We start from the raw sequence: 15,454 nt of genomic DNA, 5'->3' as shown, positions 1-15,454 counted from the left end.
AGCGTATAATTCAACTATATTTAGCATATATGCTACTGCTATACGGTTTATTTCAAATTTAGCTAAACTATACAAAAACACATTTGATGTAGAATATTTACGTGCATTTTGTCTAAAACTTAATAAATAAAATAAGCCTAACGATGGTTTTTTTAAAACTAACTATTCAGCACTTTTCCAAACAGGTGAAGGGAACGCTGATATTTCCTAACTGCCTTGTGTTAACATACGTTGCGTAAATTTAGTTCGTAGTAATAGATGACGTCAGAATTGTTACGACGTATACTACGGTTGATCGCTCTTTTTTACACCTCGATTTATTTTTTTAAGCCAAAGTGTGAGCCTGTTTCGGCATTTTTGTTTTAAATTTCATAAAATACTTACTTAAACACAAGTTTATACTTTAATATAAAGATGATGCGATTATTTAACAAATTGCGCTGAGTAATGATTTTTTAAAACGAAATAATTTACTGGAACAAAATATTTATAAGATCAATTTTTAAATATATGTTCAAAAATAAACATTCAACTAACAAATCGGTTTGTTGCAAATTTTATAAGCTAGAGTAGCCAACGTTTTTATTAAGGTAGTAGACTAGCTGTTATCGTTTGTGGTACACTTTACTAACCTCTTTTTCGGAGTAGAGAAAACTATCAATTTTAAAAACCGAATATATTTGCCATAATAAATAAAATTGTCCATAACTGGCTGTTTAAAATAGGTACGTATTTTTATAGTTAATATTTGCATATTTCGTTGGCATTAATATATAGACTTGTGCCTGTTTTGGTACGTTAAAATTAAGCTACTAACATTTTCTTGAATGTAGCACCTTATAAAACATAGACAAAAAGTTTTACAAGTATGAAAGTACTTACGAATTTAGGTTTAAATCAGCAGGTGTTATAATAATACGTCAAATAAAAATTCACCTACATTACCGAAATCCATTGATCGAATGGACATTTTCTCAAAAACAGAAAAATTCTAAACTGAAAATGGTTAAGAATAATGTTATGGGGTTTATACAAAATCACTTATTTTTGGTGAAATAATGTTTTTAGGTATATTTTTGTTTTGATTAAAGATAAAATGTTTATTAGGTAAAATGTTGTTGGTAAAATGGCAGCGTTCCTTAGTAGGAACGGGTAATCCCCAATCGTATGATAACATTTTTGACCTCTGACAGGCAGTCAAAATATTAAACTTTTGCAGTTCGGGGTTACTTTGCAAAAACAGTTTGTTGTTACTTTGTTTTTTAAGTAATTTAAAGATGGTGTTTTCTATCTTTGGAACTTCAGAACTTGGAGTAATAAAATATAGCAGGAAAAATAATGTTCCACATCTACAACATTTTGTTAATCAGTAAGTCTTATTTTCAAATTTGTTTTATATTATTTTTAGTTTATTGTCATTGTCCAATGTGGCCATCTTACTTAATTATTGAAATTATTATTTTAAAGGAATAGGGAATCATACAATGATGTCAAGATTCAAACAGAAAATCAAGTTTTTTCGGCCAATTTGTTGGTGTTGTCTTGCTTCAGTGTTTTCTTTCAGAAAGCTTTTCAATCCGAGGTCAGTTGATTAATTTAACTTTTTCCTTTAAGCGTAAAATAGTGCGCAAAAGGTTCAATTTTGCGGGGCACCTGTGCAGTGAAACTTTGGGGACTGCACAAAAAATGGCGCCAATTTAATAATATTTTAAGGATTCGGTGTAATAAGAATATACGAAAATGTAAAAAACTTCAAAAAGTTTAAAAAAAGCACAGAACGAAGCAATACTAAAACAAGAATTGCTATCGTATTAATAAAGACGATTAAGTAATCGCAAAAATGAATTGTCAGCAGTTTTATTCGTTAGTTACGTATCTACAGATAACGCAAGTAGTATGTTTTAACGTCTATTATTTATTTTAAACATGCTTATAATGATTTAATATCATGCTTACATTATAATAAATATATTCGCAACTGCAACTAGACTACAACATACGGGGAGTACAGTTCTAAAACAAAACGGTAAAATACCAAAAAAGTAGTTTATTTAATAAAACACACAAAATGATCTTAAATAGTTATGTTAATAAGGCTTGGAAAGAGTAGGTAATAGATTTTAGGGACATTTGTGGGTTAAAAAAGTTGGCATTAACATAATATACCAATTTGATTTTTAAATGAAGTGGTCTTAAAAAATTTAAATTTATTTTAAATATTACTTAATCTAACATTTTCTACTAGTTAAATATATCTGCAAATTGTAAATGTCTTTGACTTAATGATCGTGTAGTAAAAATAAGATTTATTAACTTGTTTTAGATGAAAGAAAAGTATGGTGGGAAAATTGATGTTAAAGAAATAAATTCTGATTTAATGAAGTTGATTTTGGATTATTTTTACAGTGGAGATATTGACATTGACACCAAAAATGTTTGTGATTTGCTTGAAGCTGCTGAATATTTACAAGCTAATGGTAACCTTATTTAAATTATTTTTAATTTTTCCTATATAACAAAGTATATGATTAAACATTATAATCTAGTTTAAATACTTTTTTTGGTTTATAGATTTGAAGCTTCATTGTACTGACTATTTAAGCAAAGCTATTAGCTGCCAAAATATTTTTACTCTCAGTATTCTTAGTGTAAGTTATCACATTAATCAACTTACCAATCTTGTCAGACAGTTCACAAAGAAAAATATTAAAACAATTTTGAGTCATGATGAGTTTAAAAGTTTGAATGAAGATGAGTTTTGTTCCAACATGAAAGTTGTAAGTTAAACTATTTGTTTTAGTTAAAAGTATTTTTTTTTGTTTTTAAATGGTTTAACAACTTGAAGTTATATAATATTCAATTTGTTAATTTTTAAGGTGGATAAAAAGTTACTTTTTGTTGCTGTTGCTAAATGGATAAAGTTTAATCTCGATGAAAGGAAAGAAAGATTTATTGAAATTCTTGACAAAGTTGAACTTAAACTTTCTCAATTACCACTGAAATTTTTAAACGATGTTGTTAGTCTTGAGGTAAAGTTATAGCTTATTTTTTATTTGTTAACAACAGCATAATTAAAATGTTATTTTCAAATTAATATTAGTTTTATTTACTTTAGGAATTTATTTGCGCAAATGTTCGCTATCTGAATCTTGTTTTTGAAGCAGCAAGATCATACACTTCAGTAAAGAAAGGTTATTGTACAAACTCTATTTTAAACAATTTTTTTTTAACATTATTTAAACACAACAATTTTAAATTATGTTTAAATAAAACACTTAATTCTTTAAAGCTTCACTTTTGATTATTGGAGGAAATTCAACTTGGAAAACTATGCTGCAGTACAACATTAAAGAAAACAAATTTGAGAAAAAAGAGGTTTGTATTTTTAAACAAGATTTGTGCATGGAAAATATGTGCAGCAAAAATGTTATATAGATTACCAAGATATATTTAAATTATAAAAAGATTGCATTATCGGTAAAACTACACTTTATTTTAAACTGCATTAAAATAATACTACTATTTTGTTTTTATTTTTTTATTTACAATATTTTGTGCAAAATTAACAAGCTAACTTAGGTTTGTAAGTTGATTTTATTTAAAAAATTTTTTTGAAATATTTGTTATATAAACATAAATGATATTATTAATTTAACCTTAAATAACTAAGTTACTATTTACAAAAACAGAACCTGCCACAAAAGTTCCAGAACCATGGATGTGTGGTTTTAAATGATAAAATTTATGTGTTTGGTGGAGGTAAATCATATGGTCAACAATCAAGTTTAGTTTACAGAATGAACTTGAAAGCAGATCCTCCAACATGGGGGCAAGTTGCATCAATGAACAATGAAAGATCTTATTTTGGATCAATTTCAATGGATGGTATAATAACTATTTTGCATTACATTTAATAATAACAATTTTATTGCTTATACTTTTTGTAATAGAACATTGAAATTTGAAAAGTTTGAAGCATGAATTTATTTAGGCTTGTGCAACATCTTGTTATTTTATTAATTTTGTTACAGTTACAATCTGGTGCAATTGTCATATGTGTTATACTACGTTTAATTTAAATATTATTAATTGTTTTGGGTTAGGGTTAATTTGTGTTACTGGAGGTACATTTTCACAAAGCACTTGTGAATACTACACAGAAAAAATGAATAAATGGACAACTTTTGCTAACATGCTGCAACCTAGATATGATCATGAACTAGTTGAATGCAACGGTAAGGTATTTTATATTTTAAAAGTTTTGCAAACATACTAAACAAATAATGTTTACTATATACAACAATAACCTATAAATTGCCTAAAAAATATATCTGCAGCTTGGAATATTTATTTTATAGATTTTGTTTTTTAAGGTAATCTTTATTCGATTGGTGGAGGAACAAATTATAAAAAAACAAACTCAGTTGAATGTTATATTTCCAACCAAAACAAATGGGATTTAGTTGCACCTATGCAAGTTGCTCGTGATTCATTTGTTGCTATAGCAACTAAACAATCTATTTTTGTCATGGGTAACTAAGATTAACTAAAACAATCACTAAAAAAAAATTAATTTCCCTTTTTTGTCAATTTTGCATATGTTTTGGTGATTTTAGTTTTATATTTAAAGTTTGTAATATAATCTAACTAAAGGCATTATATTGACTGTAACAGGTGGTGGGAGTCGTAATGGAGATTTAAAATCAGTGGAAATGTATGATGTAAGCACAAATGTGTGGAACAATGTTAGTGATATGTTGGTAGAAAGAAGTTGTTTTGGAGGATGTTTGGTACAAGATGATATCTATATTGTAGGAGGGTAAGATTTTAAGACTTGTAGTTGGATGTTTTAACTTGGTTTGTTTCGATATAAATTTAAAAATTAATTATAATGTAAATAATTTTAGTTATCCGCAACAAAAATCAATACACAAATACAATATTGAAGATGACAAATGGTGTATTGTAACACAGCTTGATGATGATTTTAGTTCCCACAAAGTGGTCACTTATTAAATAAAAAATTACAGAACTTTAACTGAGCAAAATAATTTGGCAATATTAACTCATGTAACTTAAATATTTTGTATTCTGTAACAAAGTGTTTAAAGGAATACCTGTTAATTTTTTTTGTAGCAAACTTTGTAGGCAAAGTTGAACCATATCTTAGATTTATTGTGTTAAATTAATTACCGTTGTATAAACAAATATTGTGTGTTGATAATACTTTTTCTTATATATTATATTTTTTTTTCCTTATTTTTTATCTGTTAATTCAATTAATTTTAACATTACAATTTAGTGAATATTTTTTAATTTTTTACATGTTTTAGTTGTGTTTTTTTAATCTTTAGAACTGTATCATTTAAATATTAATTTTTACAATGTTATTAGAACAATTATACTAGGTTGCATGGTGATGATAGGTTTTGTTTAACATTATAAGTATTGTGATTTAAAATGGTGTTTCTCACAATCTTTGGAACTTCAGAACTTGGAGTAATAAAATATAGCAGGAAAAAAAATGTTCCACATCTACAACATTTTGTTAACAAGTAAGCCTTTTGTTTTCAAAATTGTTTCACGTGATTTCTAGTTTATTGTTATTGTCCAATGGCCATCTCATCTAATTATTGAATTTATTATTTCAAAGGAACAGGGAATCATACAATGATGTCAAGATTCAAACAGAAAATCAAGTTTTTTCGGCCAATTTGTTGGTGTTGTCTTGCTTCAGTGTTTTCTTTCAGAAAGCTTTTCAATCCGAGGTCAGTTGATTAATTTAACTTTTTTCTTTAAGCATAAAATAGTCGCAAAAGGTGCAATTTTGCAGGGCGCCTGTGTAGTGAAATTTTGGGGACTGCGCAAAAAGGACGCCAATTTAACGATATTTTAAGGATTCGGTGTAAAAGGTATATACGAAAATGTAAAAAACTCTTTTAAAACAAGAGACCCGCAGTTTGAAATAAAAAATACACTACAAAAAGTTTAAAAAAAAGCACAGAACGATGCAATAAGAAAACGAGAATTGCTATCGAAATAAGAAAGACGATTAAGTAAGCGCAAAAACGAAATGTCAGCAGTTTTATTCGTTAGTTATGTATCTACAGATAACGCAAGTAGTATGTTTAACGTCGATTATTTATTTTAAACACGCTTATAATGATTTAATATCATGCTTACATTATAATAAACGTATTCACAACTGCGACTAGACTACAATATCAGGGAGTATAGTTCCAAAACAAAATGGTAAAATACCAAAAAAGTAGTTTATTTAATAAAACACACAAAATGATCTTAAATAGTTATGTTAATAAGGCTTGGAAAGAGTAGGTAATAGATTTTAGGGACATTTGTGGGTTAAAAAAATTGGGAACCTGTGCACTCAATTTTGAAACAAAAAAGCACCTGTGCTGTGGGTTTTTCTTGGAGGGAACACTGCTTTAAATTAACATAATATACCAATTTGATGTTTAAATGAAATGGTCTTAGAAAATTTAAATTTATTTTAAATATTACTTAATCTAACATTTTCTACTAGTTACATTTATCTGCAACTTGTAAATGTTTTTGACTTAATGATAGTTTAGTAAAAGAAAAACTTATTAATTTGTTTTAGATGAAAGAAAAGTATGGTGGGATAATTGATGTTAAAGGAATAAATTCTGATTCAATGAAGTTAATTTTGGATTATTTTTACAGTGGAGATATTGACATTGACACCAAAAATGTTTGTGATTTGCTTGAAGCTGCTGAATATTTACAAGCTAATGGTAACCTTATTTAAATTATTTTAACACTTTTTAAACACTTTTCAGTAAATAAGTATTGTCAATTTATGCTTGAAGATATACATTTTTAATTGTTTTAAATTAATTATTATATAGTAGAACTCTAGTAACTGTTTAACTTATATAAGCTAATATTAAACATTTTAGTTTAGTTTAAGCTCTTTTTTTGTTTTATAGATTTAAAGCTTCATTGTACTGACTATTTAAGCAAAGCTATTAGCTGCCAAAATATCTTTACTCTCAGTATTCTTAGTGTAAGTTATCACATTAATCAACTTACCAATCTTGTCAGACAGTTCACAAAAAAAAATATTATAACAATTTTGAGTCGAAATGAGTTTAAAATTTTGAATGAAGATGAGTTTTGTTCCAACATGAAAGTTGTAAGTTTAACTATTTTATTTAATTTCAAACCAAATAGTTTTTAAATATTGTAACAACTTAAAGTTATAAAAAAATAAAAAAATTTTGTAGGTTGATAAGAAGTCACTTTTTGTTGCTGTTGCTGAATGGATAAAGTTTAATCTTGATGAAAGGAAAGAAAGATTTATTGAAATTCTTGACAAAGTTGAACTTAAACTCTCTCAATTACCACTGGAATTTTTAAACAATGTTGTTAGTCTTGAGGTAAAACTTTTCTATTAATTGTTTAGTTTTTTTGTAAATAAAATTAGTTATTATTGATACAAATAATATGGTTATTTTCTTCAGGAATTTATTTGTCGAAATATAGATTATTTGAATCTAGTTGTTGGTGCTATGAGGTCACCCACTTCAGCAAAAAAAGGTTAGTTTGTGTTATAATTGTGATTATCTTTAAGTTTAAAAAATATATTATTTTAATATTTTTTTTGAAGATTCTTTACTTCTTATGACTGGAGGATATTCAACTTTACAGACTATGCTGCAATACAATATTGAAGAAAACACTTTTCAAAAATTAAAGGTTTACAAATTTTTAATAATTTTTGTAATTTTAAAATTGTCTAATAATAGATAAACATATTGCATACATTAAAGAGATCAATTATGATATTTACAGTGAGACATGTCAGTTTTATTGGTTTTTAAATTATTTTAAAATCTTTATTTATCTGTATTATTACTATTTGTATTTATATTAGTAAAATATGGACTTATTTTTGTTTATTTTATTAACAGGATATTCCAGTCAAACTTTGTGGTCATGGGTGTGTGGTTTTAAACGATAAAGTTTATGTGTTTGGAGGGGGTAAATTTTATGGTTACCAATTAAGTTTAGTTTACAGAATAAACTTGAAAGAAAATATACCAACATGGGAGCAAGTTGCATCAATGAACAATGAAAGACGTCAATTTGGATCTACTTCAATAGATGGTATAATAACTATTTTGCAATACATTTAATAATAACAATTTTATTGCTTATACCCTTTGTAATAGAACATTGAAATTTAAAAAGTTTAAAGCATGAATTTATTTAGGCTTGTGCAACATCTTGTTATTTTATTAATTTTGTTACAGTTACAATCTGGTGCAATTGTCATATGTGTTATACTACGTTTAATTTAAATATTATTAATTGTTTTGGGTTAGGGTTAATTTGTGTTACTGGAGGTACATTTTCACAAAGCAATTGTGAATTCTATATAGAAAAAATGAATAAATGGACAACTTTTGCTAATATGCTGCAACCTAGATATGATCATGAACTAGTTGAATGCAAGGGTAAGGTATTTTATATTTTAAAAGTTTTGCACATACTAAACAAATAACGTTTACGATATATAACAATAACCTATTAATTGTTTAAAAAATATATCTGCAGCATGGAATATTTATGTTATAGATTTTGTTTTTTAAGGTAATCTTTATTCAATTGGTGGACATACAAATAATAAAACAATAAACTTAGTTGAACGTTATATTTCCAATCAAAACAAATGGGAGTTAGTTGCACCTATGCAAATTGCTCGTCATTCATTTGTTGCTATAGCAACTAAACAATCTATTTTTGTCATGGGTAACTAAGATTAACTAAAACAATCACTAAAAAAAATTAATTTCCCTTTTTTGTCAATTTTGCATATGTTTTGGTGATTTTAATTTCATATTTAAAGTTTGTAATATAATCTGACTAAGGCATTATATTGACTGTAACAGGTGGTGTGGATAAAAATAAAGATTTGAAATCAATGGAAATGTATGATGTTAACACAAATGTATGGAACAATGTTAGTGATATGTTGGTAGAGAGAAGGTGTTTTGGAGGTTGTTTGGTATATGATGAGATCTATATTGTAGGAGGGTACGATTTTAAATTGTATAAACTAAGTTGGTTAATATTTTAATTGCAAATTTTTGCGTAATTTAGTTTTATAAATTTAAGATGTAAAAAACAAAAATCAATCCACAAATACAACATTGAAGATGACAAATGGTGTATTGTTACACAACTTGATGATGATTTTGATTCCCACAAAGTGGTCACTTATTAAATAGAAAATTACAGAACTTTGACTAAGCAAGATAATTTGACAATATTAACTGGTGTAGCTTAAATATTTTTGTGTATTGTAGCAAATTTGTTTAAAAGACTAATTGTTAATATTTTTAAACTACATTTTAGATTTATTGTGTTAAATTAAATAATGTTATATGAAAAAATATTGTGTTTTGGTAATATTTTATTCCTTATTTTTTTTGATAATTTAATTAATTTAAACATTACAATTTAGTGATTATTTTTAATTTTTTACATGTTTTTCACTTGTGTGGCTTTTTAGTCTTTAGAGCTGTATAATTTAAATATTAATTTTTACGATGCCATTAGAATATTTATATTAGGTTGCATGGTGATGATAGGTTTTGTTTAACATTTTAAGTATATTGTGATTTAAAATGGTGTTTCTCACAATCTTTGGAACTTCAGAATTTGGAATATTAAAATATAGCAGGAAAAATAATGTTCCACATCTACAACATTTTGTTAACCAGTAAGTCTTTTATTTTCAAATTTATTTTATGTGCTTTTTTGTTTAATGTCATTGTTTATTGGTCAATTGAATTTTTATTAATTGTTTTATTTCAAAGGAATAGGGAATCATACAATGATGTCAAGATTCAAACAGAAAATCAAGTTTTTGCGGCCAATTTGTTGGTGTTGTCTTGCTTCAGTGTTTTCTTTCAGAAAGCTTTTCAATCTGAGGTCAGTTGATTTATTTTTTTTTATTAATTGGTGCAATAAAAGTAAAATTTATTTATTTCGTTTTAAATGAAAGAAAAGTATGGTGGGATAATTGATGTTAAAGGAATAAATTCTGATTCAATGAAGTTGATTTTGGATTATTTTTACAGTGGAGATATTGACATTGACTCCAAAAATGTTTGTGATTTGCTTGAAGCTGCTGAATATTTACAAGCTAATGGTAACCTTATTTAAATTATTTTAAACTTTTTTTTGCATAACATAAAATAGATGATTAAATATTTGAATGTAGTTTAAATATTCTTTTTGTTTTTAGATTTGAAGCTTCATTGTACTGACTATTTGAGCAAAGCTATTAGCTGTCAAAATATTTTCACTCTCAGTATTCTTAGTTTCCGTTATCACATTAATCAACTTACCTTTCTTGTCATACAGTTCACAAAAGAAAATATTAAAACGATTTTAAGTCGTAATGAGTTTAAAAGTTTGAATGAAGATGAGTTTTGTTCCAACATGAAAGTTGTAAGTTAAACTATTTGTTTTAACTAAAAACAAAATAATTTTTAGTTTTAAAATAATATAACGACTTAAAGTTATTTAACGTTTGATCTGTTGATTTTCTAGGTTGATAAAAAGTCACTTTTTGTTGCTGTTGCTGAATGGATAAAGTTTAATCTTGATGAAAGGAAAGAAAGATTTATTGAAATTCTTGACAAAGTTGAACTTAAACTTTCTCAATTACCACTGGAATTTTTAAACAATGTTGTTAGTCTTGAGGTATATATTTCTTATTTATTTCAGATTAAACATGGTATCAAGTCTTTATTGAATCGTTACTTTTGTTAATCAACCCAGTTTATAAACTTGGTTGATATACTTTAACATAGAGTTACTTAAAATTGACCAATGACATTTTTTTTTGTTCTAGGAATTTATTTCTCACCACATTGGTTATGTTAATTTAGTTTTTGATGCGATGAGGTCACATAATGTAGTAAAGAAAGGTTAGTAATGTAAAAATAGTTTTAATTTTTTTGTTTTATATTAAAGATTGAAATGTTAATACTTTTTCTGTTTTTATAGCTTCACTTCTTATTGCTGGTGGAACTTTTACTTCAAAAAAAATTGAATTAATGAATGTTGTATGAAAAATATTGTGTGTTGGTAAAATCTTTTTTAAATTTCTTATTTTTTATTTGTTAATTCAATGAATTTTATCATTACATTTTAGCAATTATTTCTTAATTTATTACATGTTTTAGTTGTGTCTTTTTAATCTTTAGAACTGCATGATCTAAATATTAATTTTTACAATGTTATTCATGGTGATTTTAGGTTTTGTTTAACATTATAAGTATATTGTGATTTAAAATGGTGTTTCTCACAATCTTTGGAACTTCAGAACTTGGAGTAATAAAATATAGCAGGAAAAATAATGTTCCACATCTACAACATTTTGTTAACCAGTAAATCTTTTATTTTTAAATTTGTTTCATGTAATTTCTAGTTTATTGTTATTGTTTATTGGTTAAATGAATAATTATCAAATGTATTATTTTAAAGGAATAGGAAATCATACAATGATGTCAAAATTCAAACAGAAAATCAAGTTTTTTCGGCCAATTTGTTGGTGTTGTCTTGCTTTAGTGTTTTCTTTCAGAAAGCTTTTCAATCTGAGGTAAGTTGTATAATTTATCTTTTTCCTTTAAGCGTAAAATAGTGCGCAAAAGGTGCAATTTTGCAGGGCAAAAAAAGACGCCAATTTAACGATATTTTAAGGATTTGGTGTAATAAGTATATACGAAAATGTAAAAAACTTTTTTAACTCGCAGTTTGAATTAAAAATACACTACAAAAAGTTTAAAAAATGCACAGAAAGATGCAATAAGAAAATGAGAATTGCTATCATATTAATAAAGACGTTTAAGTAAGCGCAAAAACGAAATGTCAGCAGTTTTATTTGTTAGTTACGTATCTACAGATAACGCAAATGGTATGTTTTAACGTCAATTATTTATATTAAACACGCTTATAATGATTTAATATCATGCTTACATTATAATAAACATATTTGCAACTGCAACTAGACTACAACATACGGGAAGTATAGTTCCAAAACAAAATGGTAAAATAGCAAAAAAGTAGTTTAATTAATATAACACACAAAATGATCTTAAATAGTTATGTTAATAAGGCTTGGAAAAAGTAGGTAATAGATTTTAGGGACATTTGTGGGTTAAAAAAATTGGGAACCTGTGCACTTAATTTTAAAACAAAAAAGCACTTGTGCTGTGGGAGAATTAACATAATATACCAATTTGATTTTTAAATGAAATGGTCTTAGAAAATTTAAATTTATTTTAAATTTTACTTAATCTAACATTTTCTACTAGTTAATTATATCTGCAACTTGTAAATGTCTTTAACTTAATGATGGTGTAGTAAAAGTAAAAGTTATTAATTTGTTTTAGATGAAAGAAAAGTATGGTGGAATAATTGATGTTAAAGGAATAAATTCTGATTCAATGAAGTTGATTTTGGATTATTTTTACAGTGGAGATATTGACATTGACACCAAAAATGTTTGTGATTTGCTTGAAGCTGCTGAATATTTACAAGCTAATGGTAACCTTATTTAAAATTATTTTAACACTTTTATTAAATACTTTACAGTAGTCAATTTATGCTTAAAGATATACATTTTTAATTGTTTTAGATCAGTTTTTATATAATAGAACTCTAGTAACTGTTTAACTTTATTTGGGTTAATACAAATTTTTTATATCTAGTTTTAATACTCTTTTTGTTTTTAGATTTGAAGCTTCATTGTACTGACTATTTGAGCAAAGCTATATGCTGCCAAAATATCTGCACTCTTGGTATTCTTAGTCTCCGTTATCACATCAACCAATTAAGTCAACTTGTTAAGCAATTTATGGAAAAAAATATTAACACAATTCTAAGTCGTAATGAGTTTAAAAGTTTGAATGAAGATTGAAGATAAGTTTTGTTCCAACATGAAAGTTGTAAGTTAAACTATTTGTTTTAGTTAATAAAAGATATTTTTGTTTGTTTTTAAATGATTTAACAACTTGAAGTTATATAAGATTTAATTTGTTAATTTTTAAGGTTAATAAAAAGTCACTTTTTGTTGCTGTTGCTGAATGGATAAAGTTTAATCTTGATGAAAGGAAAGAAAGATTTATTGAAATTCTTGACAAAGTTGAACTTAAACTTTCTCAATTACCACTGGAATTTTTAAACAATGTTGTTAGTCTTGAGGTATATTTATATTCTTCTAAAAATTGGACATTGTTGTTGCTAAAATTTATAAATAATCTAATAATATTATATATTTTTTTCAAGGAGTTTATTTATCTTAACAATGTATACCTGAATCTAGTTGTTAACGCCATGAGGTCTTGTAAACCAGTAAAGAAAGGTCAATTAATTTTTTATTAATTGTTTGATGTTTAAACCTTTATTTAAAAATAAATAATGTTGAAGTAAATATTTTATTTTAATTTTATAAAGCTTCACTTTTCATTATTGGAGGAACTTCAACTTTAAAAACTATGCTGCAATATAACATTGAAAAAAACAATTTTGAAAAAAAAGAGGTTTGTATTTTTAAATATTTTTTTTTGAAGTTTTATGCATGAAAATATGTGCAGCAAATATTTGACATAGGTATATATTTAATTTATAAAAATATTGCATTATCGGTAAAACAACACTTTATTTTAAACTGCATCAAAATAATACTAGTATTTTGTTTTTATTTATTTATTTACAAAAGTATGTGCAAAATTTACAAGCTAACTTAGGTTTGTAAGTTGATTTTATTTAAATTTTTTCTTTGTAACATTTGTTATTTAAACATTAATGATAATATTAATTTAACATCAAATAACTAAGTTTCTTTTTACAAAAACAGGACATGCCACAAAAATTCCAGAACCATGGATGTGTGGTTTTAAATGATAAAGTTTATGTGTTTGGAGGCGGTGATTGCAATACTGAAAAATTAAGTTTAGTTTACAGAATGAACTTAAAAGCAGATTCTCCAACATGGGAGCTAGTTGCATCAATGAACAATAAAAGATGTAGATTCGGATCAACTTTATCAGACGGTACTATTGAGTCCATTACTGTTAAAAGCAAATTAAAATAAAGTTATTTAGATTATAAACTTTTTTATACAAATTATTGTAGTTTATATTTGTTGCATTTTAATTTATAATATTTATTTAATTTTAGTTTTTAAATTGCTTTGGTTTAGGATTGATTTTTGTTACTGGGGGTTTTAATTCATCAAACACTTGTGAATACTACACAGAAAAGATGGATAAATGGAATAATTTTGCTAATATGCTACAGCCTAGATATTCTCATGAACTAGTTGAATGCAAGGGTAAGACATTTTTAATTCAAAGTTTTTTACACATCTTAAACAAATAATGTTCACCATATACAACAATCCCCTATTGAATATGTATTAAAAAATCTGCATCTAAGACGTTTAAAACACAAATATTGTTTTTTCAAGGTAATCTTTATTCACTTGGTGGAGATACAAATATTGGAATAACAAACTCAGTTGAACGTTATATTTCCAACCAAAACAAATGGGAGTTAGTTGCACCTATGCAAAATGCACGACGATCTTTCTTTGCTGTGGCAACTAATCAATTTATATTTGTCATGGGTAACAATAATTATTAAAAATGCTACTACTTCTATTGCAATGTATATAAAACTGAAAAACGCCTATTTCTTACACATAGGTGTTTTTTGACACTTTTTAGTTTTAAAAGTTTAACTAATTAAAATGATTACTAACTGTTACAGGTGGTTGGGATAAAATGAGTCGTTTAAAATCAGTGGAAATGTATGATGTAAGCACAAATGTATGGAACAATGTTAGTAATATGTTGGTAGAGCGTAGTTTTTTTGGAGGATGTTTGGTACGTAATGAGATCTATATTGTAGGAGGGTAAGATTTAAAATTTTTTAAACTAAGTTGGATAAAGTTTGAACTTATATCATTTTAAGTTCAAATGTTTATTTTCATTTTTAGGGCCAATCAGCAAAAATCAATCCACAAATACAACATTGAAGATGACAAATGGTGTATTGTTACACAGCTAAATGATGATTTTAGTTTCCACAAAGTAGCTACTTATTGAATAGAAAATTACAGAACCTTACTTAAGCAAGATAATTTGACAATAATAACTTATGTAACTTATATATTTTGTATTCTGTAGCAAATTTGTTTAACACACTAACTGTTAATTTTTTTCCTTGTAGCTAATTTTGTGGGCAAATGTTGAAACTATACCTTAGATTTATTGTGTTGAATTAATTAACGTTGTATGAAAAAATATCGTGTGTTTGTAATACCATTTCTTATATTGATTACATATTTTATTTTCAAGTTTTATCTGTTCATTTAATTAATTTTAACATT

The 15,454-nt window shown here is 25.9% G+C and overlaps 4 protein-coding genes across 5 annotated transcripts; all 4 read left to right on the top strand.

Annotated features, from left to right (window-relative positions):
* Window positions 1-1,237: 1,237 nt before the first annotated feature.
* On the top strand, window positions 1,238-5,203 carry LOC145753515 (kelch-like protein 25). The gene is made up of 12 exons (XM_082569922.1): window positions 1,238-1,369; window positions 1,468-1,582; window positions 2,324-2,477; window positions 2,572-2,777; window positions 2,877-3,029; window positions 3,116-3,191; window positions 3,290-3,375; window positions 3,690-3,885; window positions 4,104-4,235; window positions 4,374-4,532; window positions 4,675-4,819; window positions 4,908-5,203. Exons 1-12 carry the CDS (start codon window positions 1,278-1,280, stop codon window positions 5,014-5,016), a joined length of 1,623 nt encoding a protein of 540 aa, XP_082426048.1. The 5' UTR covers window positions 1,238-1,277; the 3' UTR covers window positions 5,017-5,203.
* A 200-nt stretch (window positions 5,204-5,403) lies between these two features.
* Window positions 5,404-9,320, top strand: LOC145753504 (kelch-like protein 12). Its single transcript, XM_082569911.1, has 12 exons — window positions 5,404-5,555; window positions 5,654-5,768; window positions 6,623-6,776; window positions 6,972-7,177; window positions 7,269-7,421; window positions 7,506-7,581; window positions 7,652-7,740; window positions 7,956-8,151; window positions 8,370-8,501; window positions 8,638-8,796; window positions 8,937-9,081; window positions 9,163-9,320. Exons 1-12 carry the CDS (start codon window positions 5,461-5,463, stop codon window positions 9,269-9,271), a joined length of 1,629 nt encoding a protein of 542 aa, XP_082426037.1. The 5' UTR covers window positions 5,404-5,460; the 3' UTR covers window positions 9,272-9,320.
* A 192-nt stretch (window positions 9,321-9,512) lies between these two features.
* Window positions 9,513-11,440, top strand: LOC145753526 (kelch-like protein 25). Of its 2 annotated transcripts, none has more exons than XM_082569934.1 (8): window positions 9,513-9,769; window positions 9,867-9,981; window positions 10,131-10,201; window positions 10,298-10,503; window positions 10,606-10,758; window positions 10,910-10,985; window positions 11,065-11,145; window positions 11,317-11,440. In XM_082569934.1, exons 1-7 carry the CDS (start codon window positions 9,739-9,741, stop codon window positions 11,127-11,129), a joined length of 717 nt encoding a protein of 238 aa, XP_082426060.1. In that variant the 5' UTR covers window positions 9,513-9,738; the 3' UTR covers window positions 11,130-11,145; window positions 11,317-11,440. The 2 variants fall into 2 exon arrangements, with proteins under 2 accessions (XP_082426060.1, XP_082426068.1); XM_082569942.1 differs by having other exon boundaries at window positions 9,757-9,769; window positions 10,055-10,201.
* On the top strand, window positions 11,353-15,445 carry LOC145742067 (kelch-like protein 25). The gene is made up of 12 exons (XM_082559819.1): window positions 11,353-11,447; window positions 11,545-11,659; window positions 12,453-12,606; window positions 12,795-12,904; window positions 13,111-13,263; window positions 13,348-13,423; window positions 13,516-13,601; window positions 13,919-14,114; window positions 14,264-14,395; window positions 14,531-14,689; window positions 14,833-14,977; window positions 15,062-15,445. The coding sequence occupies exons 1-12, from the start codon at window positions 11,353-11,355 to the stop codon at window positions 15,168-15,170; spliced, it is 1,530 nt and encodes a 509-aa protein (XP_082415945.1). The 3' UTR covers window positions 15,171-15,445.
* Window positions 15,446-15,454: the final 9 nt, after the last annotated feature.

This window comes from Corella eumyota, chromosome 1 (assembly GCF_963082875.1).
Source record: "Corella eumyota chromosome 1, kaCorEumy4.1, whole genome shotgun sequence".
NCBI lineage: Eukaryota > Metazoa > Chordata > Ascidiacea > Phlebobranchia > Corellidae > Corella > Corella eumyota.
The sequence above is the reverse complement of the archived record's forward strand: the minus strand, read 5'-3'. Positions and strand labels throughout refer to the sequence as shown.